This window comes from Equus caballus, chromosome 27 (genome assembly GCF_041296265.1).
Source record: "Equus caballus isolate H_3958 breed thoroughbred chromosome 27, TB-T2T, whole genome shotgun sequence".
Lineage (NCBI taxonomy): Eukaryota > Metazoa > Chordata > Mammalia > Perissodactyla > Equidae > Equus > Equus caballus.
This window is the reverse complement of record NC_091710.1, coordinates 56,198,916-56,222,956: the sequence shown is the minus strand read 5'-3', so window position 1 is coordinate 56,222,956 and position 24,041 is coordinate 56,198,916. Positions and strand designations below refer to the sequence as shown.

Genomic DNA, 24,041 nt, shown 5'->3' with positions numbered 1-24,041 from the left:
TACGATTTCACGTGTGCGCGGTTCCTTCCAGCAAGGGTGCAGTGTCAAGTGACGGTGCATTAGCACAGAACTGAGTTAGGAGACACCGTTGATCATAGGTGATTTCTCATTGTTAACCTGAAAAGGCTAGACGTAGGGGGCAGGGGCAAGGCCCTAAAGTGAAGAAACAGAGGAAACATTCCCTGGGGGGAGGGCTCTCGGGGGAGCCAAGAAGAAGCATCTAGGGTGGGATTCCACCAATCAGAGCCGGATGGGTATTCCCAGAAGAAACAAACGGAGCAGGGGGGCAGGACAGCAGGTCTCTGGTGTGTGTATGTAGGTAGCTAACATGTGTATGCATGTGGCTGGTATGTATAAGCATGTAGCTAGTGTACATATGGGCATGTAGCCAGTATGTGTAAGCAGGCACCTAGTACATATGAGCATGTTGCTACTGTGTATACACAGATAGTCAGTGTTTAGTCATGTGGCTACTATGTATGTGCATGTAGCCAATATGTATGTTTGTAGCTTGTGTGTATAAACGTGAAGCTAGCATGTATAACATGCAGCTAATCTGTATGAGCATGTAGGTAGTGCATGTAAACATGTATCTGATGTGTTTTAAGCATGTTTCTAGGTGTATACATGTGCCTGTTGTGTATAAACAGGTAGCTGGTGTGTGTGAGCATGTAGGTAGCACGTGTAAACATGTGTCTGGTGTGTGTAAGCATGTAGCTAGGTATATACATGTGCGTATTGTGTATAAACAGGTAGCTGGTGTGTGAGCATGTAGGTAGCATGTGTAAGCATGTATCTCGTGTGTGTAAGCATGTAGCTAGGTGTATACATGTGTGTATTGTGTATAAACAGGTAGCTGGTGTGTGTGAGCATGTAGGTAGTATGTGTAAACATGGAGTTGGTCTGTATAAGCATGTAGACGGAATGTCTGGACATGTAGCTGATGTATATACACAAGTAACTATGTGTAGGCATGTGTCATGTATATAAGCGTGTGGCTTGCATGTATGAACATGAGGGACGAGTGGAAGAAGAGGCCCGAAAGCTGAGGCGACCGGGCTGTGAGTGGCCGGCGTGCCGTGATGCTGACGAGAATCAGGGTTTGGAACGGGGAGAGTCCGTCCCAGTTGGGTTTGGGGAAGAGCATCCTGGCGGCAGCATGTGGAAAGAGAATGGGAGGAGGGGCGGTGGCCCTCCTGCGGTCAGAGGACGTGCCCTGGCCAGCGCCGGCGAGAATGCACGAGAGGCTCCCTGGGAGTCACCATGCACTGGTGACTGGTGGGTTAGGGAGAGGAAGGGCCGGAAAACGCTGAGATTCAGGACCTGGGTACTGGGAGATGGCATAGTCACCCACAGATGTAGGGCACGAGAAGCTGGTTTTAGGAGAAAGTGATGTGTTTCATTTGGTGCCACTGAGCAGAGAAGCCCGGTGGAAATTGGGAAGGCCGTCTGGCACGTGGACGAGGAGTCGGGAAAGGGGACACAGTTCGGGACACACCCTAGTCGGGTGTGAGGAGGAATGGGGGAACAGGGGTGGGAGAGGTTTATGGGGAGAAAATGTCAAACACAAGAATCTGGTGCCCCTCTGCTCCTGGGAATGCAGACTGTGAGAATGGGCTCAGAGGGGAGAGGACTCTAGGGGAGCCGGCTGGGAGGGGGCACACTGTGTGGCGTTCCTAAGTTCCCAGGTGGGCTGGGAAGGAGAGGAGAGCACAGAGGCGAGGGAGCTGCAGGAAGCACTGGTACCAGATTCAGCAAAACACCATGGTGATGGGCCAAGGATGTGGTCTTGGTGCTGTGTGTGTTCATGTGCATGCATGTGTGTGCACGTGTGTGAGTGTGCACATACATGTGTGTGTGCGTGCATGTGTGGGAGGGAGGGAGGAAGAGGAGAGGGGAGCCCCACTCAAGGGAACCGGGGACATAGAGGGACTGAAGTTAGACGTCACTCTCAATAAGCTCATAGGTCAAAGGCTGAGCAAGATCGGAGATGCCAATCAAGCTGCCTGTGATGGAGGCTCTTGTTTTGGTTGTTGGTTGGTTGACAACAACGTTGAAGAGTCTGTAGCTTCAGTCGAAGGTGCGAGAGGAAAGATCACCATTCGTGATGCACTGAGAAACGTAGAATAATTTAGGGTCACGTTCTACAAAGGCGAGAAAGGCTTAGAAAGGCTGACCTTTGACAGGAGGAAGAACATGGTCCTGGGAGGGGGTGAGCGGGTGGGGAGATGAGGGGGAGGATGGGAAGTGAGGGAGGGCAGCCCGGGCCTCCACCCCCCGGGGAGGGATTGTGTTGGGGGCCTGGTGGGTGAGTGACAGCTGTTTTTTTTAGCACTTTTCTTGCGGTATCTTTGACGTGTAGAATGGTATGATTTGAGGTGTACAGCATGGCATTTTGCTGTCCGTATACGCTGGGAAGGGTTGGCTGCAATCAAGCTGAGTAACACGTCCATCCTCCTGGTTGCTGAGTGTGCGTGTGCACCTGCGTGCACGTGGAGGAGACGGAATCTGTGGGCTAACCCTGCACAAGTCACCTTTTAAGTATCACAGCCGTTTTTGTCTGGCGAGGGAAATGCAGACTTACGTAACACACTGGTTATATTTAGGCAGCGCAGTGGCGTCAGCCTCCCTCTGACAGCACTCCTACACTCTGCCGGGGACTCAGGGCCATGCTTTCTTCTGTGCACATGCTGGTGGAACAGATGTTTGCGGTTGCGATCTGCTGTCGCTGTTGGGATGAAACTAATTGAAATTCATAAATTGCCAAAACACGCATTCATTCTGCCAGCAAGTGGCCGTGTGCTCAAAGTCCGTTCAGGAGGGAGGGTGCTGTGAGGGCTGCGATTCAGCTGCCCTCCCAGCCCTCTGAGTCCTGACTCAGCTGCCCTCTGGTCTCACTGGCCCTGGGGCTGGCTGCTGTCGCCACCCTCCTTCCCCAAGGTTGCCAGGTCCTGGAACTCCGACAGGCTGGCCACAGAAGTGCCAGGGGACCGGGACCTTTGTAGGATCTGCTCCGCCCCAGCCCCTGGCCCCGTCAGCCCTGCTGGCCCTCACCTCCTCCTCTCCATGTTGCTTTTAAAAATCCATGCTGGGGGGCCGGCCTGGTGGTACAGCGGTTAAGTTCGCATGCTCCACTTCAGCAGCCTGGGATTCATTGGTTCAAATCCTGGGTGTGGACCTACCCACCACTTACCAAGCCATGCTGTGAAGGAGTCCCACATATAAAGTAGAGGAAGATGGGCACCGATGTTAGCTCAGGGCCAATCTTCCTCAGCAAAAAAAAAAAAAGAGGATTGGCAGTGGATGTTAGCTCAGGGCTAATCTTCCTCAAAAACAAAAAGAAAAAGGCATGCTGGGGTGGCATTTCCTTCATTTTTCAAGACAGTTTTCATGACTGTTTTATGCCATCCAGGTGCTGACTCCCTTGTTTTGTTCCATTCACGTAGCCTTCCTTTGATTATGGTCCATCCAGCCTCTCTGCAAACCCAGGAGACTGTGCAATCAGATGTGCGAGGCTGACGTCCGCGTCCACCCTGGGGCTGCCATCTGTTGCTGCGCACGTGCCCTTGGCCTCTCTCCTCGGTCCCCGGTCTTCATTTATTTCTGTGCCAAGAGTTGGGTCTCTTTTCCAGAGCTGTGTGAAAGCTCGGCGTGCACCCAGCCCAGAGCGGAGCGGAGTGCCTTCGGTTGGCCTGTTCTCCATGTTTCTGTATTGTATTTGCAGCACCTTTGAGTTTGCTGGTATTTTGGGGGCATTTTGCACCTTATCTGCATCTCATATTCTCCTTCCAAGCTTTGCTTCCACCATGGGCGGGTGAGCTAGAGCAGAGCTCAGTTACACTGGGAATCAGCCGCCCTTCGTTGCGCCTCCGACGGGGGTCCTTGAGTGCGATGCTCAGGAAGGTTAACCGGAGCTGGTCTGGCTTTGATTGCATTTTGCGATTCTGTCATTTCCTCCATTGTCCCTTTGCAGATGGCCTTACCCGAGGCCAGTGTTCCATGGGCATAAGCATCACTGTTTTATTCCATTTCACATTTAAACGTTTCCATGAATGCGTGTTTGCACGCTTATTCGTGAGCACACTGAAGTGGAGACGTCGGGCTCCGGTCCTTCTCTGGATCCCTCTGTCCACGGGTCCTGCACGTGCCCTGTGCTCACACGTATATGAAACCTCAGTTGTAGAACTGCATTTGTGAGGTTGCCCACATGGGTTTTGTTCTGTGTGTATGGCAATGATCATAAAATTACCCTTTTGCACTCTCTCAGGAATGTAAAATTCCAGTAGATTCTAGAGATAAAGACTTCCAAAGCCAGAAGGAACAAAATTTGGAAAAAAAAAATTATTACACTGTAACTCCCACCTTTTTTGTAAGTTAACAAAATTTGATAAAATCCATGTGCCTCCTCTGAGGTCTCAGACCGTGCAGTGTAGGACTCTGCATAGAGGGAGCTGGGTCCTTTTTCTTCTACTTAGAATGCAGTTCTGAAAACTGTTAAGCTCAAGCTCTGTGAGTTAACCCGCATCCACTCGATACAGTCGGACAATTGATGATGAAACCTTCCGACACCAGCAGACAGCTTTTGGAGCCGTCAGTCGACTTCTCAGCCGTAATGGAGTAGGGTTTGCAGCAATCGCAGTGATGGAGCATCGTCTGGTCTGCGTCACGGGCAAGACAGTGAGTGCCATCGTGATGCAGATGCTTCCGCCTCGTCGGGAATATTCAGAGGAGAAGGTTTTTAGTGGAAGAGTGCTGAGGCCTCGTGTCAAATTAGCCTTTCCTCGTCCGCACTGAGGGAACACATCACCTTCCAGGGACGACGTAACCCACTCAAGGGTCCAGAATTTCCATTTTTAAACAAATCAGGGTAACTTTTCTAAATACCATTGACCACATCCTAAGGGAATTCAGCAAGTTAAACCAGATTCAAAATTATTTATGAATTAGGGAACAAGACTGAGCACTGGGGTTCCGAGTCCTCTCGGCTCCCGGTGCTGTCCTGGATTAACCAGCAGCTGACTAACCAGCAGTTAATCTTGGATTAACCAGCAGCTCGGGCCTGCCTGCTTCCTTTGCTCTGTTGTTGGGGAGAGCAGAGAAGGACTTCAGCTGTAGCATTTCCTGCCCCACGTGGAAGGCTTGCTTCTCTGATTCACTCCCTCTGCCTGTGTGTTTATTGTGCACATTGGAATAAAGCTGGACAGCCGCCTTGATGCGCCCCCAGCCCGCGGGCTGCACTCCTTCACTAGAGGTTCTTGTTTCTCTCTGTGTGCCTGGTGTAACGAGGCTGCTGGGTTCTCGAAACAGCAGCTGACGTGTGGGCAGTCCCCTCTTCATGTTTACAACTCATTTTAAAACCCCCTGTGGGACTTGCACCCTTTGTCACCCAGTCAGCCTCTACCTCCACCCCCGACCCACCTCCCCCTTGGCTGTGAGGTGAGTGGATGGCCCCCGAAGCTTGGCCAACTCAGAGCCGTCCCCAGGGAGCTCCCTAACGTCCCACCTTGAGGGCCACTGTTGGTGCCTCTGCAGGTAACATCCGGGCAGCTCTCCAGCAGCGCTGTCCACGGCGCCTCTTGAAATGGAAAATCACCGCATTCCCTAGTTACTATCTCAGTTAAACATTCGTAGGTAAAATTAGAGATGACGACTCAGAGACCATTTTCAAAAGCGAATAAACCGTCATTCCCTGGAACGTATTATCTCACTCGGTTTCTGAAAGCTTTCGAACCGGTTAGAAAGCAAAATGAACATCTGGATTTCACCTGCTTCCGCCTTCTTTATAATGAAAACAGATCTGGGCTGGTCCTTTCAGGAGCTCCTCCAGGAAGCCCTGTGGTCGTTTCACTTGGTCCTTCTGGTGGCCATGCAGGGTCTTCCTCGTCCTGTGACTTCCCTTCTCGCATCCCAGCGCCACCCCGGGCTCCTTCTGTGCCTTTGGCTTGTTTTGTGCTTTCTCTGTAGAAAGACCCGCTTCTGAAGGAAGGAGTTTCTTTACACAGACTATAGAACGTTTCCTGGGTTCTTAGGACACAGAACAGAACACAGATGTGAAAGCTGGCACAGGATGAATAGTCGAATGTTCCAAGATGCTATTCACGTGCAAAGTGGTGGAAAATCCGTAAGGAATGAAAGATCGCATTCAAAATGTGTTTCTGAATGAACATAAATAGTGAAGTTTTATCCTTCATGATTGGAAGGTGAATTCTTTTTTATGTTTTTATTAGCAGTTGGAAATACTTATACATCATATTTTAGGAAGAGCTGTCTGCACTATAAAGGTATAACCCTCTTGTGGAGATGGGCTCTTTGAAATCCTGTTTCCTCATCAGCTGCATTTAAAAACAAGTGGTTTGTAGAATTAAAAGTATTTCAAAAGCTTCTTTAATGGCTCCACAGCAATATTTTAAAAATTATAAATTCTCTACAAAAGAAAACTTAACTCATAAATTCCTTTTTTTGGAGAAAGATGAAACTCAGTTTCCCAAACCGGAATATTTCAGGATGTTCAAATAGATCGTAAAAACATCTAACTTACTCGCACACATGTTTTTCGTTTATATCGAGGACTGACTACTCAAAGGAGGGTGTCGGTGGAATTATGCGATGCCACCATTCCCCCAGCCCACCTCTACACAAAGCCCCCGAAACCAGGATGGGGACTATTGGGGAGAAGTCCTGAGAGTCTGTTTGTTTTTACTGTTTCCAATAGTTTTGTATTTTAAAAAGGGAATTTATTCAAATCCACAGCCCAGTTTGTATGTTCCTTCCATGACCAGCAGCTCAGGAAAAACGGCTGCAGGGAGCGAGGCCCCCAGCCTGTCTCTGGCTCCCGGGAGTGGGGTCCGTCCCGGTGGTCATGAGATTCCTGCTGGGCTGCAGTTCTGTTTGGCCCGTTTCTGTCAATGTTGTGAGTTAATTATTCACATGGAAAGCTTTAAGTAGAAAACGGTCTATCGCTCCTGTACGTCAGGCGTAGCGGGGGAAAGCGAAGTTTTATGGAAGCAAAACAGAAAGCCCAGGGCAGTGAACCAGTTGCAGATGTCGCCGTCTCCCAGCCACTTCGCCAACGCTTCCACCAGCGGTTTCCAGGAGGGCTGGAGAGGATGGACTCGGCTCTCATCCTAAGCTCGAATGCAGATGGTTTTTATAAGATGGCCACGTTTAACCTTTGCAGTACTCAGCGCTGAGCGAGACTGAGGCTCCGGGAAGACGCAGCCGCGTTTGCTCTCACGCTCCCCAGCATGCTGGGCTCACCTCCCGAGGTGCTGCCTACGACCTTGTGAAGAGCCGGGCAGTAGTAATAGTTGTGAGCGGTGCTGAGCATCACACTGCTAAATTTCTGAATTTCAGCATTTCTCATTAGCTTTTGAAAAGGACGCCTTGTCACCTTGCCTGCTGGCAGGAGAGCATTGTAGGTTGACATGTGGCTCCATGAGTCTCTGCAACCCAAGTCACTCAAACGGGCAAGCATTCAGAACTCCTGGCAACATAAATACTATTCCCTTTTTAGAAATAATTTAAGTCTCTATATAAATAAAACCAAATCTTTGTTTTTTGTAGTTTGTTTTTTGGGTTTGGTTCTTTTGGCTATTTCCTAAATAATTCATAAAATGACTTCTGCAGACATGTCACTCTACCGCTGGCTGCAGTATTAGATCGTTTGCCTTTCGTGCGTTTTATCTAAGATGGCCTTCGGGTCACATGCAGAGACATTGAAAAATAGTTTTATTTCTACAGAGAAGAAGGATCGAGTGGTTTTTTAGTGTTCACCACTGCTTCTCATGAGCAAACTAAACTCTGCTCAGCAGCTTCAGGGCTAAACAGAGAAACGGCAGGAGTTCTTTCAATCTCCTCTTGGAGGCTGTGAGGCTGCAGTGGGGTCAGTGCAGCGGTAGATTGACGCGGGAGTCCAGGACCGCCCTTCACTCCGGGAGGTGTTCACAGCGGGGCGAGGCTGTGACCGTCTCTGATCCCCACTTCCTGACCTTGTCACCTTGCAGAGCACATGTTCACTTGCTCTGGGCCTCGGGGCCTTGGCTGTAGAACAAAGGCAACAGGCGCTCCCTCTGACACTGGTGTTGTCTGTCAGTGTTTTCCACTGTTCCTCACTCTGGGTCCACGAGACACTGTCTTTCCCAGCAGAACGTTTGGGAAGTCACACGGCATGTCCCACCATGTGACATGTGCAGGTTGCACCGGAAGTCCGTCCTGCCTGTGTTGGACCTGTCATATATGGGTAGGGTGGCTGTGTGCTCGCTCAGAACCAGTCTGGCATGTGGGTGCGTGTGACGTGTATGCATGCATGTGATGTGTGACATGTGTGTGACATGTGCGCGTGTGTGTGCCTCAGGGCTCGTTGCTGCACTGACTGGGAGGAAATGATTTACATGGACGATTCTGGGAAACTCGACTTGCCTCTGGAAGAGCCAGCCCGGGTGTTGCAGAGCGCAGATGCGAGGTCAGCATGCGTGTGTCCCCTGTGGGGGCCGCACAGTCTGCTTCCCAGGGTCCGTTTCATTCTCGCCCAGTTGAAGTGAGCGCAGTGTGTGTGCAGGTGTGGAGCTCTGCGGGCACCTGCTGCCCCAGGAGGGGTTGGTGTGGGTGCAGTGGGCTCTCTGGCACAACGTCCGTAGTGTTTCTGGACAATCCCCGAGTGCCTGCCCAACGTGGGCCCCGCAGACACCAGGCTCCTCTTTGTCTCCCTCCAGGGCCCCAGCGGCTGTCCGTGACCAGCCTGCTCGTCTGCCACGGCTTGCTGATGGTTGGCACCAGCCTGGGTGTCGTGGTGGCCCTGCCCGTCCCCCGGCTGCAGGGGATCCCCAAAGTGACCGGTGAGTAGACACCTCCACACGCCGGCTGGTACCCCGTAAACCCGTGAGTCACCTGGGGCTGCATCGGGCTTCCTCACCCTGGGAATTGCTTGAACAATTTAAGTCATTTGGCTCGGGTTTTTTTAGTGTACTATAAAGACTCTGTGCATTAATTTGAATCATCAATTCATACTTCTGCTTTCCTCTTTATGATGTTGGTGATCCAGGGGTAATCTTAGCCCAAAAAAGGTTTTCTTATTACCCTTATTGCCACCTATTAGTTTCTGTCATCATATACAGTTTTGCTCAGTGAAAAAGGATGCTCTTTATATTGCAAAGAAGGAAGCCCAGCATCTGAAAAGGCTCAGCTGCTTTTTTGCCTTGTTGGTGGGATTTAAATGGACGTAAGCCTTTTTGGAAAGCAATTTGGCATTATGGACCACAAGCCTGAAAATGCTCATGTGTCTGGAATCAGGATTTCCAACTCAGGAATCTGTCTTGGGAGGCAGCCAAATCTATGAACAAGGCGTGATGCAAAAAGATATTTGTCACAGCATTTAAATTTTAATAGCACAAAACAGGAAACAACCTAAATGTTCAAAATTAGGAGTAGGGAGATGTTTAAGAAAAAGGTCATATTGCCATTTAAGAATATAACACAGCCAGTAAAAGTGATGTTGGTGGAGCATTTTGAATGATAGAGAAAAATGTTAATTCTGTAAGTTAAGTAAAACCAAGATCTTAAATTTTAAAATGTTGATTATGTAATATCAGTTGTGCAGACAAAAAAATTTTCAGAGGAAAAAATTTGTAGGAAGCTCACCAAAATGTTAGCAAAGATTCTATTTCTATAATTTCTTCCTTATCAACACTAGAGTATTTCACTGGGACTTCAGTCCCCCTTCCTTGCCTCAACAAGCTTTGACAAATCTATTGGAGCTACACCTGTTTTTGAGATGAATTCATATATTTTTTTTTATAAAGATTTTATTTTTTTCCTTTTTCTCCCCAAAGCCCCCCGGTACATAGTTGTATATTCTTCGTTGTGGGTCCTTCTAGTTGTGGCATGTGGGACGCTGCCCCAGCATGGTTTGATGAGCAGCGCCATGTCCGCGCCCAGGATTCAAACCAACGAAACACTGGGCCACCTGCAGCGGAGCGCGCGAACTTAACCACTCGGCCATGGGGCCAGCCCTGAGATGAATGCATATTTTGTCATGATCCACCTGTTAAGATTAAGGAATTCTAATTTTGTTCATTCACTTCTTAGTTTCTCTTTTTATTGTGATCTATACGTACAAGAAGTTGTGTAGAGTGAGTACGTCCTGTTTCAATGGTACTGACAAGAAGCCACCTCCACCTGCACTGGCTCGGGCAGGAGGACGTTACTTGGACTTTGGGCCACTAGGCGCCCCTCCCCTGCAGCCAACATAGCTCTTCTTGGGAGATTTACATCATCATTCCATTCATCTTCTCTCTCGTTTTGCCAATTTGTACCTTGAAAAACCACACTTTTAATTTTGCAGCTTTTGCATTTCCTGTAACTGTCTCATGTCGTATGTATTCCTGTGATAACTGCATCCCTGTTTCTGAGGCGCGTCCCTGTGGGTGCGTGGGCTGTGGCTCATTCGCGCCCACTGCCGTGTAGCCTGTGTTACCTGTGTGTCTGTGGTGGGTCTTGAGTTGTTCCCAGTGCTTGCGTTACGTGCACTGCCTCTGCGAGTGTTCATCCTGCATTGTGGGTGCGAGTTCCCCTGGGTGTGTGTCCTCCAGCTTTGGCCACAGAGGGACGCAGGTGAGGGGCAGGGCCTGGTTTCCTGGAAAGGACACATGCTTCCCGTACCCATGTCACGTCACCTGTGAGGCGCTTAGAAGATGGGGGACCATGTTCCCACCTGACACGTAGGGTCGGGGTGTTCCAGGAGATCGGCGTTTCCATGAAAGGACCTATGGATAGTTTCTGACGTGTGCTCTTGTGTCAGAAGACGATTTTAAGATTCATTTCACATGATCTTTAAGCTGAAAAGTCCCCATTGTAATGAAAACCATAGAACTAACTCATTCTAAACCACGGAACCTTTTGTAATGAAAAATGGCAGGAAGCTACTGCTGGTTTAGGCATCTTGTTCCTAAAACTTACACATTTCAGGAGTTTAATTTTTTTAATCAAGACTTAGGAAAATCAAATGTTTTTCCTTAGAGTAAGTGAGAAGTTGTTTATGCAGAGATCAGGAAAACAGCTATTTTATTCCTTTAAAAGTACAGCACGAGTATTAGAACCAAGGTCCTGTAGGTGAAAACCCAAGAGTGTGTTTTAGACCGTCATTTTGAAAGCTTTCTTGGAATTCACTAAAAATCCGCGAGAACATGATCTGGAAGCTGGTTTTATCTTACCTGTCAATCAAGTGTTAGAGTTACTGCAGGGTTTGACTGTTGGGACGAGAGAGATGCAGTGGGTGGGCTGCGCCGTGCTCGTTGGTCCCCCTGTAACACTGTCTGGAGTGCCAGTGCTGAACCTTTTCCTCTTTCAGGAAGGGGCATGGTGTCCTACCACGCACACAATGGGCCTGTCAAGTTCCTGGTCGTGGCCACAGCTGCCCTCAAGACAGACAAGGACAAGCCCAGGGACAGCCCGCCCCCCGGCGTGGACCCCCAGGATGAAGACCAGAAGGACGCGCTCCCCAGCGAGGGGGCCGAGCCCGGCCTGAGTCAGGGCAGCACCGACGCCATTTGGCTGGGGGGTTCGTTGGGCTCCATGACCCACAGAAGTGATTTCTCATCCTCGTCCGGGTCCCTGACGCCATCCCAGGGCTCCGGCTCCCTGGAACCCAGGTCCGAGGAGAGCATCATCTACGACCTCCTGCGGCACCCCAACATCTCGCCGAGTAGAGGGCGGCGGGCCAGGAAGGCGAAAGCCAGCTCTGTGCTGGTGGCGTGCGGCGGCCAGGGCCACCGTCGGGTGAGCAGGAAGGCCAGGCAGCAGCGCCCGGAGGAGCTGGCCTCCTCTGTCATGGTCTGGCAGATCCCCCTGCTCAACGTGTGAGCTGAGCACCCGCTTCCCGGCGTCGGAATCCAAAGTCAAGGATGACTTTTCTGCCAAGTCAGGTCACCAGAGTGATTTAGGCCATGTCTACACTGGTTGAGGGTAAATTAAAAACCATCCTTGGGGAAGAAAAGTGCAATATCAGGATGGCGGCATTTTCCTGCCAGTTCGTTGCTTCTCCTGCAGCAGCAGAACTGAGTACAAACACTTGTGAAGACGGCAGAAGATCAGAAGATCAACGCTGGGTTTGAGTCCTCGTAAGTTCTGGGAAGAGACATTCTGGGTGAGCTCTGCAGTCCGTATATATAAATACGGAATGCTCCAGACCTATCCTGTTACTTAGACCATTTGCAGACTAAGAACTTATGGGAAAATACAGCATATTCAGTAGTGTAGGAATTTATTAACAATTTTTAAAATAATTCTACATGATTCAGATTCACTGCTTTTATTTATATTGTATATCTTTTAATTCCAGAATAGAATTTGCAACAATGAAGAAAGCCAGGTAACATGCACCAGTCCAGAGGGTGTTTCTGGCTTTCTGATGTAAGCTGGGTTTTCCAAAGTGGTATAATAGGTGTATTGTATATTTTAACAAAGTAGTATTTTTATATTGCATTTTTCTATTAAAAATTAACAGTTAATATTTTAGTCAATAAATTATCTGTAACATTACCCAAATAATGTTTGCTTGGAACCAAAATGCTCATTACTCATCAATGTCTAGGCTCGAGCGTCCACGCCAAAATATTCTTCCCTTCTTCTATTCAATAGTGTTAGTATCCACGTTAGAAAAGGAACGTTTAGTGTTGTAGGAAATGGACGGGAAGTGTCTCAGTTGATTATTTCATGGTCTTTCTTGCACCTGTTGACCTGCAACGCTGTGTCTGTTTTTGAATATGCCTTCTGAACGACTCGTGGTGCTAGTCAGTGTGGCTGTGCCATTGCTGGCGGTGGGACACAGGCCAAGACAGGTGACGCTCTGGTCAACACAGCCCATCGTTTTGACGTCCCTTCGGCAAGTGCACATAGAGCCAGCCCACATTGAGGTGCCTGAGCAATTGATGAGTTCCCCTATGCTCCCGATACATTTATTTATCAGTGTTCTACTTAACGGAGGGTTAAAAAAAATCTAATGCAGGTGTTCCCTGGAAGTAAATTTCTCAGCACTTTACAGATGACTAAAATGCTAATTTTAAAACTTAGCCAAATATTTTCCAAGGTGCGTATCTGTCCACTTGTGAAAGTAATCCCTCCCCACGCTCTCTTAAACTGTTAGCTGCTATCTTATTTCATAAATAAAGTCTTTTTATTTAAAAATACAATATTACGAGTTGCCTTTTTTCCCCCATAACACACAAGGGCGTTTACGTTCTGGGCAGTAAAGGGATGGTCTGACAGGCCCTTTCAAATTCGGCATCACCACCTGCTGGTTTGAGGGTTTACGCGTAAATTCCAGAGCCAGTCACAATGTACCAGGACAGAATGCTCTGAATTTGTAGTAGGTGCTAAAAGTCTTTCAGAGACCCATGTACGTGCTAGTTTTTACTTTGTGTGACACTGAGGTGAGAGAGTTTAATATAGATCATAAAGAGAGGTATCTGCAGTGGACCAAGCTCCGTGCAATTTGCACTGATTAAAACAAGCATGTTTCTCAGTGTTTTCATGGACCAAATAAGACAAGCATGCCTCTTCTTTAAACCGTGATACTCAAAAGGTTTTCGGTCTTCATCAATATCTCAAAAAACTCAACTTACAACTGCCAAGTTTTTACAGCATAAATAAGTAAAAACCAAAAGCTGTACCAGGTGAGGCTTCCATTTGCGATGTAACTGGATGGTGTATTTAGAAAAACCTCACTGGAATGCCACATATCACTTGACATGGTTTACTCTCCAGTCATATCTGAGAGCTTTCAATACCAGTTTATTCCTATCTTTTCATTAAAATGTAACAGTCTTCCCTTTTAAAACATAAATTTACAGACGGGCTCCTGAAGATTTCCCTCCGTGGAGAGCCTGTTTATTCTTAATCCCAGTGAGAAAACGTATTTAAAGAACACATTGGAAACACTATAAATCGTCACGCACACAAAAGTTAATACTTACACTTGTCAGCAATTTCAAGTAATTCTTTCTGATTACGCCTAAACATCACGGCGCATCTCTTGGTTTCTGGATCTGCTGTGTAATTGGTGTGTTGTTATGTGTTAGATGCTTGACTGCTTTGACTCTGTGTGTATCAGTGGCACGTGTCTCATAAATAATCAGCCGACTGGCTAAACAGGGCTAATTGTCTCTCTGGAGGTCAGAATCTTTGTATGTGAGAACACCAGTTTTGATGCATAGAAAGATCCTGAATGTCAAATGTCATGTATTAGGATGCCTAAACTGATCCTAAATGTCATGGAAACGTGGCATTGAGATATTTCTAATGCTACCTGGACATATTATAGGAAAGTTGACGTACTTCTGTATTTCAGGCCAAAAAAACCCATGTAAACAGATGAATTTAGGGAAAGAACATCTGAAGAGTTCATCCGTTCGAATGATCGATCTAGAGAGAGGCCCCTAGGAGCCCAGGGAGCTGGTGTGCAGAGCTGGGTGGCTGAGTGACGGGGCTGTCACCCGGGTCCTGGCCACCGGGGCAGCTGAAGGCCTGAGAAGGGGGTGAACTTGCGATGGGGAGCTGAGTGGTGGCCCCAGCCCGTGTTCTCTGAGGGTCTCCATAGTCATGGTCTCCTCCATAGATCTCTGGGCACAATAGCTCTTTACAACAATATGCCATTCCGAAATCCCATGGGGCAGAAACCGGGCACATCCAGGACGTTCTGTGAGCTCTACGCAGAGTTGCACATAACAATCCAACCTGTAGTTCCATTCATCAAATGACTGCCTTTGAATGGTACTGTGTCGATTGATTGATTGATTGATTGATTGATTGAGGAAGATTAGCCCTGAGCTAACATCTACTGCCAATCCTCCTCTTTTTGCTGAGGAAGACTGGCCCTGAGCCAGCATCCGTGCCTATCTTCCTCTACTTCATATGTGGGATGCCTACCACAGCATGGCTTGATAAGCAGTGCCGTGTCCACGCCCGGGATCTGAACCGGCGGACCCCCGGTCGCTGAAGGGGAATGTGTGAACTTAACCGCTGTGCCACCGGGCCAGCCCCGGTAGTGTGTCATTTAATTGATGTGAGTTTTTAGCAATCATTGAGCAAATGCAAGCAGGAGTGTGTGTGTAATGGTGTGTGTATGTGTCTGATGGTATGAGTGTAATGGTGTGTGTGTGATGGTGTGTGTGAGGTGAGGTGGTGTGTGATGGTGTGTGTGGTGTGTGTGTGACGGCGTGTGTGTTACAGCGTGTGTGTGTGATGGCGTGTATGTGACGGGGTGTGTGTGTGATGGCATGTGTGTGTGACAGTGTTTGTGACAGTGTGTGTGTGTGTGTCGTGGACACTCAGTGGTCCGGGCTCTGGGTTGCACTCCAGCCTGCAGGCCCGCGTGAGCAGTGACCCCGTCCTCTCAGGGCACAGCCGCAGGGCCCCTCACCCCCGGCTCTTTCACTCACTCGTAAATCCCTTCTCCGCTTCTGGCACTGGGAGAGTCCTCCTCCTTGCTTCCTAAGGGGTTGCTCTTATTTTAAAAACTTCTGTCCAGAAGTTCTACATTTTGGGAGCCAGAGGGGGTATTTTGCGAGCTCTCCATCCACCACCCTGATTCAGAGTGGATGGTTTAGTTTTCTATTCTCCTTCAGTTCCCAAAAGAAGAGAGAAGAGTGCAGCACCCCGAGCAGACGCTCAGCCCACGTTTGCTTTGAAGGGAAGGAATGAGTGTCCATATTATTACGGATGCTGTGCCAGGCCAGGCCCGACTGTCCGGACAGACAGGGGAAATAGAGGCACGGGGTTAATCTGCTGGGACCGAAGGGTAGTAGCAAGAAGTACGTCCACGATGTTTTACTGAGGTTGATGGCGCGATTGTGCGGGCTGGTCCCGGAGTGACGTCTCTGTGACAGACGCATGACCTCTCCCGGCCTCCATCGGGAGAGACCAGAGACCCTGAGAAAGCAGGCGCAGAGGGGCAGCTTGGATGGAGGGAACCTGGGCAGGGATGGATGACTCCTATGTGAAGACACAGCTTCCTGCTGTCACAGACGAGCTCAGTGAGGACAGCAAGCACCGGAGGGGGCAGCGTATAAAAGGAACTGCATGGACTAGACAGCTGAGTGCTGTGTGTGCTCAGAGAAGCCTGGCCAGGTTCCGTCAGGCTCTGAGCCTCCCTTTGGGGCTGAATCGTCTCTTCATTCACCCGCCTGCTCTGCACAGCCTCGGGCCCTTCCTGGGGCACCTACGAGCTACAGTGACAGCCACACGTGTGGGACCCGGGCCACATCTGCGTGTCTGCCATCTGCCCACAGGCTCAGAGACTTGTCCTGCTGTGGGGCGAGGCAGGGCTCGGCTCAGCCCTCATACCCTCTGGGGCAGCAGCCACAGTGGCTCCAGGCCCAGGCCTGAGCTGGTGGGTCCACACAGGTTCTGGTTCCTTCCACCACTACAGACTCAAGAATGCCTTGACGTGGGGTTGGCACCTGGCACCCCAGCAGCAGCCTGGGATGGATGAGGTCAAAACCACAGGTGTGGGTGAGTTTGGGCCTGTGCTGTGGACTGAACGTGTGCCCCCCCCCCCAAATTCCTATGTTAAACCTAACTCTTGATATGATGGTGTTAAGAGGGGGGGCCTGTGGGAGGTGATCAGGTCATGAGGGTGGAGCCCCTATGATGAGATTAGTGCCTTATAAAGGAGACCCCAGAGAGCTCCCAGCCCATTCCCCATGTGAGGACACGGTGAGAAGATGTGGACTATGAACCAGGGAGCCAGCCTAACCAGACACCGAATCTGCTGGCACCTTGATCCTGGACTTCCAGCCTCCAAGGGGTGGAAGGAGGAGTAACCCCCTCTGAGCATCGCTCAGGGAACATGTGCTTCTCGTCTCTGCAAACTTCAGCGCTCCTGGGATGCAGGTCTTGTCTCCCAAGGGGCAGCCTTCCACCCGGGGACGTGGAGTCGCACCGAACTAGAAGATGTGACTGCTGCCTGGCCACTGGGCCCCTCCTGGCTGTGGCCAGCAAGCAGAGGAAGGCGTCCCTGCCCCGGCCGGTCACCGACTGATTGCCAGGAGAGCAAGGGCTCCCCTCCACCAAGGGGGCAGCTGGAACGGAGGACTCTGTGTGGAGCCTCCTCGTGCTCCGTGCCCAGTGACAAATAAGCAGCTGCAGCCACTGCGGCGCCACGGGCTTCAGTACCCTGAGAATGAGTCTGGTCCATCCCCCAAAGTCAGCTGAAGTGCCGGCCGCGGTAGAGGGAAATCTGGGACGGAGGGTGCGGGAGGAGGTAAGAACCATCGACTGTGCCCCTGGAACAGCTCCCGCAGCAGCTTGGCTTACTCGCCCCTCCACGTGTGACTAGGTGGGTGCTGTCAATCCCCCCAGAGCGGCTGAGTCACCAGCCCAGAAATGCGGAGACCCATCATCCTTTGGGGTACACTTTACCCAGCGAGAGACAAGAGATGGGGTGCTGCAGGACTGGTCTGACAGCTCCCATGCAGGGAGGGAGTGGGGGCATCTTGTCCTTATAAGAAGGTAAGGCCACTGGACGTCACAGGCCAGTGGACGCTGATTGGGATCTAAGCCATCTTGAGGGTGTGCTCTATCAGGTCAGTGTGTGTGCCACCCCAGGTCTGCCTGGCGCTCCTCGCTCCTGGGCTCTCAGCCATCTGCCCCGCGGCGGGCCCTGGAGTCTATCTGCCCAGGTGAGAAGCTCCGACGCCTGGACCCAGCCTGGCCGAGAGATTTGTTCCAGCGGCTGCCCAAGGGGCTGAGTGGGCACCTTAGAAGCTCAGGGGAAACCAAGTCAGGAGAATGGCGATGGCAGGAGAGTATCCGGAGACAGGACACACACAGGCCACATCCTGAGGGCGGGGCAGGCCCTCCAGATCTAGCGGGCTCACTGGGAGAGTGCTCTGTGGGAGGAGGCCAGGCCTCCAGAGGGAGGGCGCCTGAGCCCTGATCCCCTGTGGATGGGGGCCAAGCCCGAGACAGGGGTGAGAAGGGGAGGGAGTCCCAGAAACCAGGCAGCCGTGCCTACAGCCTTCCCTGCTTGTTCTGTCCCCACCACCGCCTGCCGCAACTCCCGGCCAGGGATGTCCCACCACCTCCTGCAGCCTCCTGGTCAGGGACACCCCTCCAGCCCCTGCCACCCCGTCCTGGTCAGGGAGGCCCACCACCTCCTGCCACCCCCTCCCGGTCAGGGAGGCCCACCACCTCCTGCCACCCCCTCCCGGTCAGGGAGGCCCACCACCTCTGGTCCCCTTCCTAGTCAGTGGCGTCCCCACCACTTTCCTGGTCAGGGACACAGCCACCACCCCGTACCACTCCCTCCTGGTCAAGGATGGCTGGGGAGCTGGGTCAGATCCCTCACTTCCTCTCTCTGCGCTGACATCCGGACGTCGCAGAGCCCCCGTGGGGACCCAGCTTTGAGCTGATCCGTTTGGACTCCCCTTGCAGCACCGTCTGCTGGCTCCTCACGGCTGGAGCACGGACTTCTTTGTGATTGGAGTCGTCAGGGACGCGTGTTTTCCAGGGAAATCGGTTTCCACCGCAGCAGTCACTCAGGAGGGGGCCCTGCAGAGAAGCAGGAGAGAGGAATGTTCTAGGGGACACAGTGAGGCTCCCTTCCTACCTGGTCAAGGGGCCACAGTGAGGATCGTCCCTGCCTTGTCTGGGGGCCACAGTGAGGGTCCATCCTGCCTGGTCTAGGGGCCACAGTGAGGATCGTCCCTGCCTTGTCTGGGGGCCACAGTGAGGGTCCATCCTGCCTGGTCTAGGGGCCACAGTGAGGATCGTCCCTGCCTTGTCTGGGGGGGCCACAGTGAGGATCGTCCCTGCCTTGTCTGGGGGGCCACAGTGAGGGTCCGTCCCTGTGTGCTGGACACCAGGGCTTTTAAACCTGCCGACATTCAGAGCATAAGCCATCCACGCCACAAAACTGGAGACGAGGCTTGCTTTCCAAACTGGACGATCCTTTCCTGGTGCTGTGACCTCTGGGCTTGTTGGCCTGCCTTAGGGGACACATTTCCTGGTCTCCTACAGCACAGCCTTGTTACCTGGAAATAGGGTCCTTGATGGAAATGTGTGACTTCGCTCCCTGGGGTATTTCTGACAAGCCACGTGGAAATGGGATTTTGGAAATGGAGTCGTCTCGTTTGGTTTTGTACATCATGTCTGAAAGTATCTTTTCCTATAAATCAATATTTTGTAAATTGGGTTCATTAAGAATGTCCCAGAGGCAGCCCTGATGGCCCAGTGGTTAGGTTAGTTGCACTCCGCTTCAGCAGCCTGGGTTAGTTTCCTGCTCGCAGACCTATACTCGTCTGTCTGTAGCCATGCTGTGGTGGTGGCTCACACTGAAGAACTAGAAGAATTTACAACTATACACAACTGGGTTGGGGCTTTGGGGGATAAAAAGGAAGAAAAAGGAGGAAGATTGGCAACAGATGTTAGCTTAAGGTGAATCTTCCCCTGCAAAAAAGAAAAAACAACAACTAAAACTCAAACCATATTGTAACATAGCTTGAAAAAAAAAAAGAATGTCCTAGATCCTGGTGAAAGAGACGCAATTTATAGCCACAGTTTTCCCACCTGTAAAACAGACATAATCTAAGTCCTAACCACCTTACAGTTTTTGGCAGTTTTTAGATTTTATGTGCCTGACAGTGCTTCATCAAAGTGGCTTTTATTATGGGTAAAGGGTTTCAAAGTAGCAGGAACATTGCTGTTGACGTAGAACATTCCATTAGAGACCAACTGCAGTTTGACTGAGGGAGGCAACCTGTCTGGAGACCATAGCTGTTTCACTTATTTTCTTTAAGAAAAGATTGAGCGAATGTCATAAAAAAGAGTGAATGGGGGCCTGCCCGGTGGCACAGTGGTTAAGTTCACACATTCTGCTTTGGCAGCCCGGGGTTCACCGGTTCGGATCCCAGGTGCGGACATGGCACCGCTTGTCAAGCCATGCTGTGGCAGGCGTCCCACATATAAAGTAGAGGAAGATGGGCATGGATGTTAGCTCAGGGCCAGTCTTCCTCAGCAAAAAAAGAGGAGGATTGGCAGCAGATGTTAGCTCAGGGCTAATCTTCCTCAAAAAAAGATACAACAAATAAAAAATTTTAAAAAACAACAAAAAAGAGAGTGAATGATTCTACAGTGTTCTTTTGGGCGGTTTCTGGCACTTTGCTGACTCTTGGATGTAGCTGCCCTTCCACACCCAGAGTGTCAGTTCTCGTTTAGGGCTCAGGGCGCTCCTGCTTCCTTTCAGAAACCACTTCTCCTTTCACACTCTCCCCCACCCCTGCACACACACGTGCTCACGCCCAGGCTCACACACACCTCCACGCTCACTGCCCGCTCTCCTGCAAGGGGCTGTTTGCACAGTGTTTATTCGGGTGGAAAGAGAGAGGAGACAGCTGGCCGACCGCCGCTGCCTGGGTCTGCCTTGCTCTGCTCCCCGTGCTGTCTCCACAGAGCTCGGAAACAGTTAACCCTTGAAGAGCGGGCTGGGCAATTCTCCGGCCTCTGACAGCTTTCTTTGGGGTGAAGCACAGAGGTATTTCTGTGGCCTCTTACTGGCTGGAAATACCGTCTGGGTCCTTCTGGGCTCATTCGTGGTGCCTTCCTCGCCTTCCGGGCCTGTGTTGGGCGACGCTTCTGCTGGTTTTGAATAAGAATATGCCGAGTCTTGGGTTCTGAGTCAGACAGTGGCAGAGTCGGGGCTGGAGACGGGTGACCCGGCAAACTCAGCTGCCTTCAGTTTCTCCCCTGAACAAGGAGGGCTACAACCCCTGCCTCCTGCGCAGAGGGCACGTACACATTGACGGGGCTGGGACCGCAGCTGCTCCATCCTGGACAGCCCCGCTGCGTTGCAACGCTCCCTCACATGGCTCAGGGCCGTCCCCACGTCTGGCTCGGCTGCTGGGAGGTGCTGCCTCTTCGTGCCTCCTGTTGCCAGACAGGATGGAGAAACATCTACCTGGCTTTTTTAAGACAACAACCCCATGAGGGCGATGTTCCCGTGTTCCCATTTCGCAGATGAGAGCACAGTGGCTCCCAGAGGGTAGGAGTCTTCCCAAAGGTGACTTGGCCAGGGGGCCCCAGAGCCGGCCGTTACGTGCCCTGAGCATTGGGGACTGTGCCAGCAAGAGGAACAAGAGTCGGCCACGTTCATTACCAGAATTTACCAGAATCAGGGTGACGGGGTTGGAATCACAGAGCGGGATGCTGGGAGGCTCCAGGCCGGCCAGAGATTGTGTAACTGTGCTTTCTGGAGCCCAGCCAGGCCGCAAAACAAACAGAAGGGCTGGAAGCAGAAACCTCACAAAAACTGCCCGCAGAAACCAGCGATTTAGGCAATCGAGGAGTTTTTCTTTCGCTGTTTATTATAAATCACCAGTGGTAATTAAGCGCCCATCAGAGCGGCTTGCTGGCTGGACATCTCAGACCAGATCGCCTCCTCTTAAGATGTAGGGGGTCCTGTAAGTGCCGGTTCAAATGGACCACCCTGTATGGAGTCACACAGACGAGCATCACGGAACTGCCTTTGGTGAGGAGAACAAAGAGCACCTTTCCGCGGGGTTCTAGAATGCGAGAGCTCGGAGGTGAGGAGTGTGCTGGAAAGAGGGCAGATCCACACGGGGGAAGCAGTGGGCACCACCCGCCCTGGTCCCCACCCGTCCTGCTCGGGTCTCCTCGGTGCAGCATCCGGGCGCAGAGCCAGGCCGCCCGGGAGTGGGTGGACAGAGTCTGGGAGACAGCCATCCGGGAGGCTGAGTTCTCGGCGGGCCTGACACCTAGAGATGCTGATCCACGGCGCAGGCAGGACACGGAGCAGAGAAGGTGATGTGGGCGCCACTCTGGTCTGGTAAGTAACAGACGGGGAGTTTTCATGTGGTTCTCTTTGTTCGTCAACAAATAACTGCTCGCTATTTTTTTTTTTTTTTTTTTTTTTTTTGGTGCTAATGTATGAGATTCCTGTTCTGTCTTTAGTTCAGTGGTTCTCAACCAGGAGCGATTTGCCTCCCCCCCCACCCCGGGACATGTGAGAACATCTGGGGACATTCTGTTGTCACCACCTGCAGCGGGAGCGGTGGGGTTGGGCAGTGAGCGTGTGCAGGCCGCAGTGCACAGGGCGCCCCGGTGTCGACCGTGCTGGGGCTGAAACCCCAGGTCGATTACTGAGGGAGGCAGGACCCGTGGCTTCCACTCCATTGACAATCAAGGGCTTGCTTTCTTTTTTGGTGTGAACATATGGGATTCTCAAATCTGTCGACTCTCACTGCGTCTTCTGGTTTCAGCACTGCTATTCTGACTTGAAGATAAAAGTGTCTCACTTAGGTCACGGAATGCACTTTTCATACAGACCAACAGGTGTAGACAGTGGCTACGAGCCCACATTCGAACACCATTATATTTATCTTCAAGCAAGATAGAATATAATGTTGAATTTATAGCCTATGGGGGTTTTGGATTCATAGTCAGCCAAGAGAGAGGCAGAAAAGCTTCTCCTGGCAGGACATACTTTAAATATACCGTATTTTAAGCAAGTTCAACATATGCCCGTCCAGATTTACGGCTGGTAAATGTGGGCTTGGTCTTCCACACATTCCAAGTCTCACAACAGACTCCGCCACTGGATTCCTCCAAGGACAGAATCTCCTTAGACAGGACGTGTGACCTCGGTTTCCTGGAGCCATAGGCCCATGGCTGACCCCCAGGGGCTGTGAGTTTCTAGAAGGAACAGGACAACCGCTGTGTGGTGGGTGCTCTGCATCACCCCCCTGGGGAGAGGGCTCAAGCTTTGTCCCACCGTCAGAATTGGTGACAACAAAATTATGTGGAGCCACCCTCTGGCACGTGAAGCTTGTGTTTGCGTTCTGAAGCTTCATTTCATTTAGCTTTTGGGAAACTCAGATGAGGGTTAGAACACAGGCTACATTTCCGGGACATCGAACTTTGGGCTAATTACTTCTCAGAGCGTCAGTTTCTGCATCTGTAAGACAAGGAACCTCACAAGGCTGCTGGGAGATTGAAAGGAAATGATGGACACAAAGGTCTTAATTTGGTGCCTGGCGTAGCGTCGGCGTGCTAGAGGTGGCAGCTGCCGCTTACGAATGCTGTTTCCCTCTGGACCTCTCTCTTAATCAAGCAGTCCTACAATCCAGGATGGTATCCCATAATGGGCTCACTTCGTATTTAGGTATTTTCATTCTTTCAACAGTCCGTGTGGCTCGAATGGGCCAGGCCCCATGTTGGGTGTTGAAGATACAGAAGGGAGCAGAGCAGGGCCACCTCTCAGCCTGTGACACGCTGTCTCCTCGATGCTGCTCAGCCTCCTCCTCCAACGTCCCATCTCAGTACCTTCTCAGGATGGGCTGGATAATGCCCCCAAAGACGCCCACATCCTAGTTCTCGGAGACTGTGAATACGTGTCCTTACAAGGAGAAAGGGACTTTGTGGATGTGACTAAGCTGAGGATCTCGAGAGAGAACATGCTCCTGGACCCTCTGGGCTGGCCCAGGGTCATCACAAGGGTCCTTATAAGAGGGAGGCAGGAGGGTCGGAGTCAGAGAAGGAGACGTGGTGAGGGAAGCACAGGTCAGAGAGAGAGAGACTGGAAGGTGCTACGCTGCAGGCTGTGAAGCCGGAGGAAGGCACCCCGAGCCCAGGGATGCAGGCGCCGCTGGAAGCCGGAAAATCCAGGAAGCAGATTCTCCGGGGAATGTCCCATGGGAGCTGGCCGTGCCCACATCTTGACTGCAGCCCAGAGAGACCACGCTGGGTTTCTAACCTTCAGCACTGTGAGGAATAAAGTCATGTTGTGCTAAGCCGCTGATTTTACGGCAATCGGTCACAGCAGCCACAGGGGCGCCTCCAGTCCTGTAGATTGGGAAACGATTTCTTATTTCCACAGGAGTAGCCCACACATGGGAGAGGCAGGCGGGCTGCTGCCTCGGGTGGGTGTGCGAGGACTCTCGAGAAGATGCTAATCCTCCGTTTTTCACTATCGCTGACAGTGAAGCCTACGCGGGTGAAGGGGGGAGGGTTGTACCAGAGAAACAAGAGGAGGT

At 51.2% G+C, this 24,041-nt stretch overlaps 1 protein-coding gene and 1 long non-coding RNA gene across 43 annotated transcripts in view; both read left to right on the top strand.

Annotated features, from left to right (window-relative positions):
* The window catches only part of ARHGEF10 (Rho guanine nucleotide exchange factor 10), a 169,990-nt gene extending 156,806 nt beyond the window's left edge, over nucleotides 1–13,184 (top strand). For 41 of the 42 annotated variants that reach the window (XR_011433143.1, XR_011433144.1, XR_011433142.1 and 38 more), the window contains 2 exons: nucleotides 8,712–8,834; nucleotides 11,345–13,184. Coding sequence is in view for 39 of the 42 variants with exons in the window: in XM_070252797.1 (XP_070108898.1) it covers nucleotides 8,712–8,834; nucleotides 11,345–11,856 (635 nt within the window). In the remaining 3 variants the exon portion in view is untranslated. Of the gene's footprint in view, nucleotides 1–8,353; nucleotides 8,457–8,711; nucleotides 8,835–11,344 lie in introns of those variants that run through there. The other variant, XM_070252829.1, reaches the window with a different exon arrangement.
* Nucleotides 13,185–21,306: 8,122 nt separating this feature from the next.
* The window catches only part of LOC102150713 (uncharacterized), a 45,838-nt gene continuing 43,103 nt past the window's right edge, over nucleotides 21,307–24,041 (top strand). Inside the window, exon 1 of the long non-coding RNA XR_011433148.1 lies at nucleotides 21,307–21,835. This is a non-coding gene — a long non-coding RNA (uncharacterized lncRNA). The remainder of the gene's footprint in view (nucleotides 21,836–24,041) is intronic.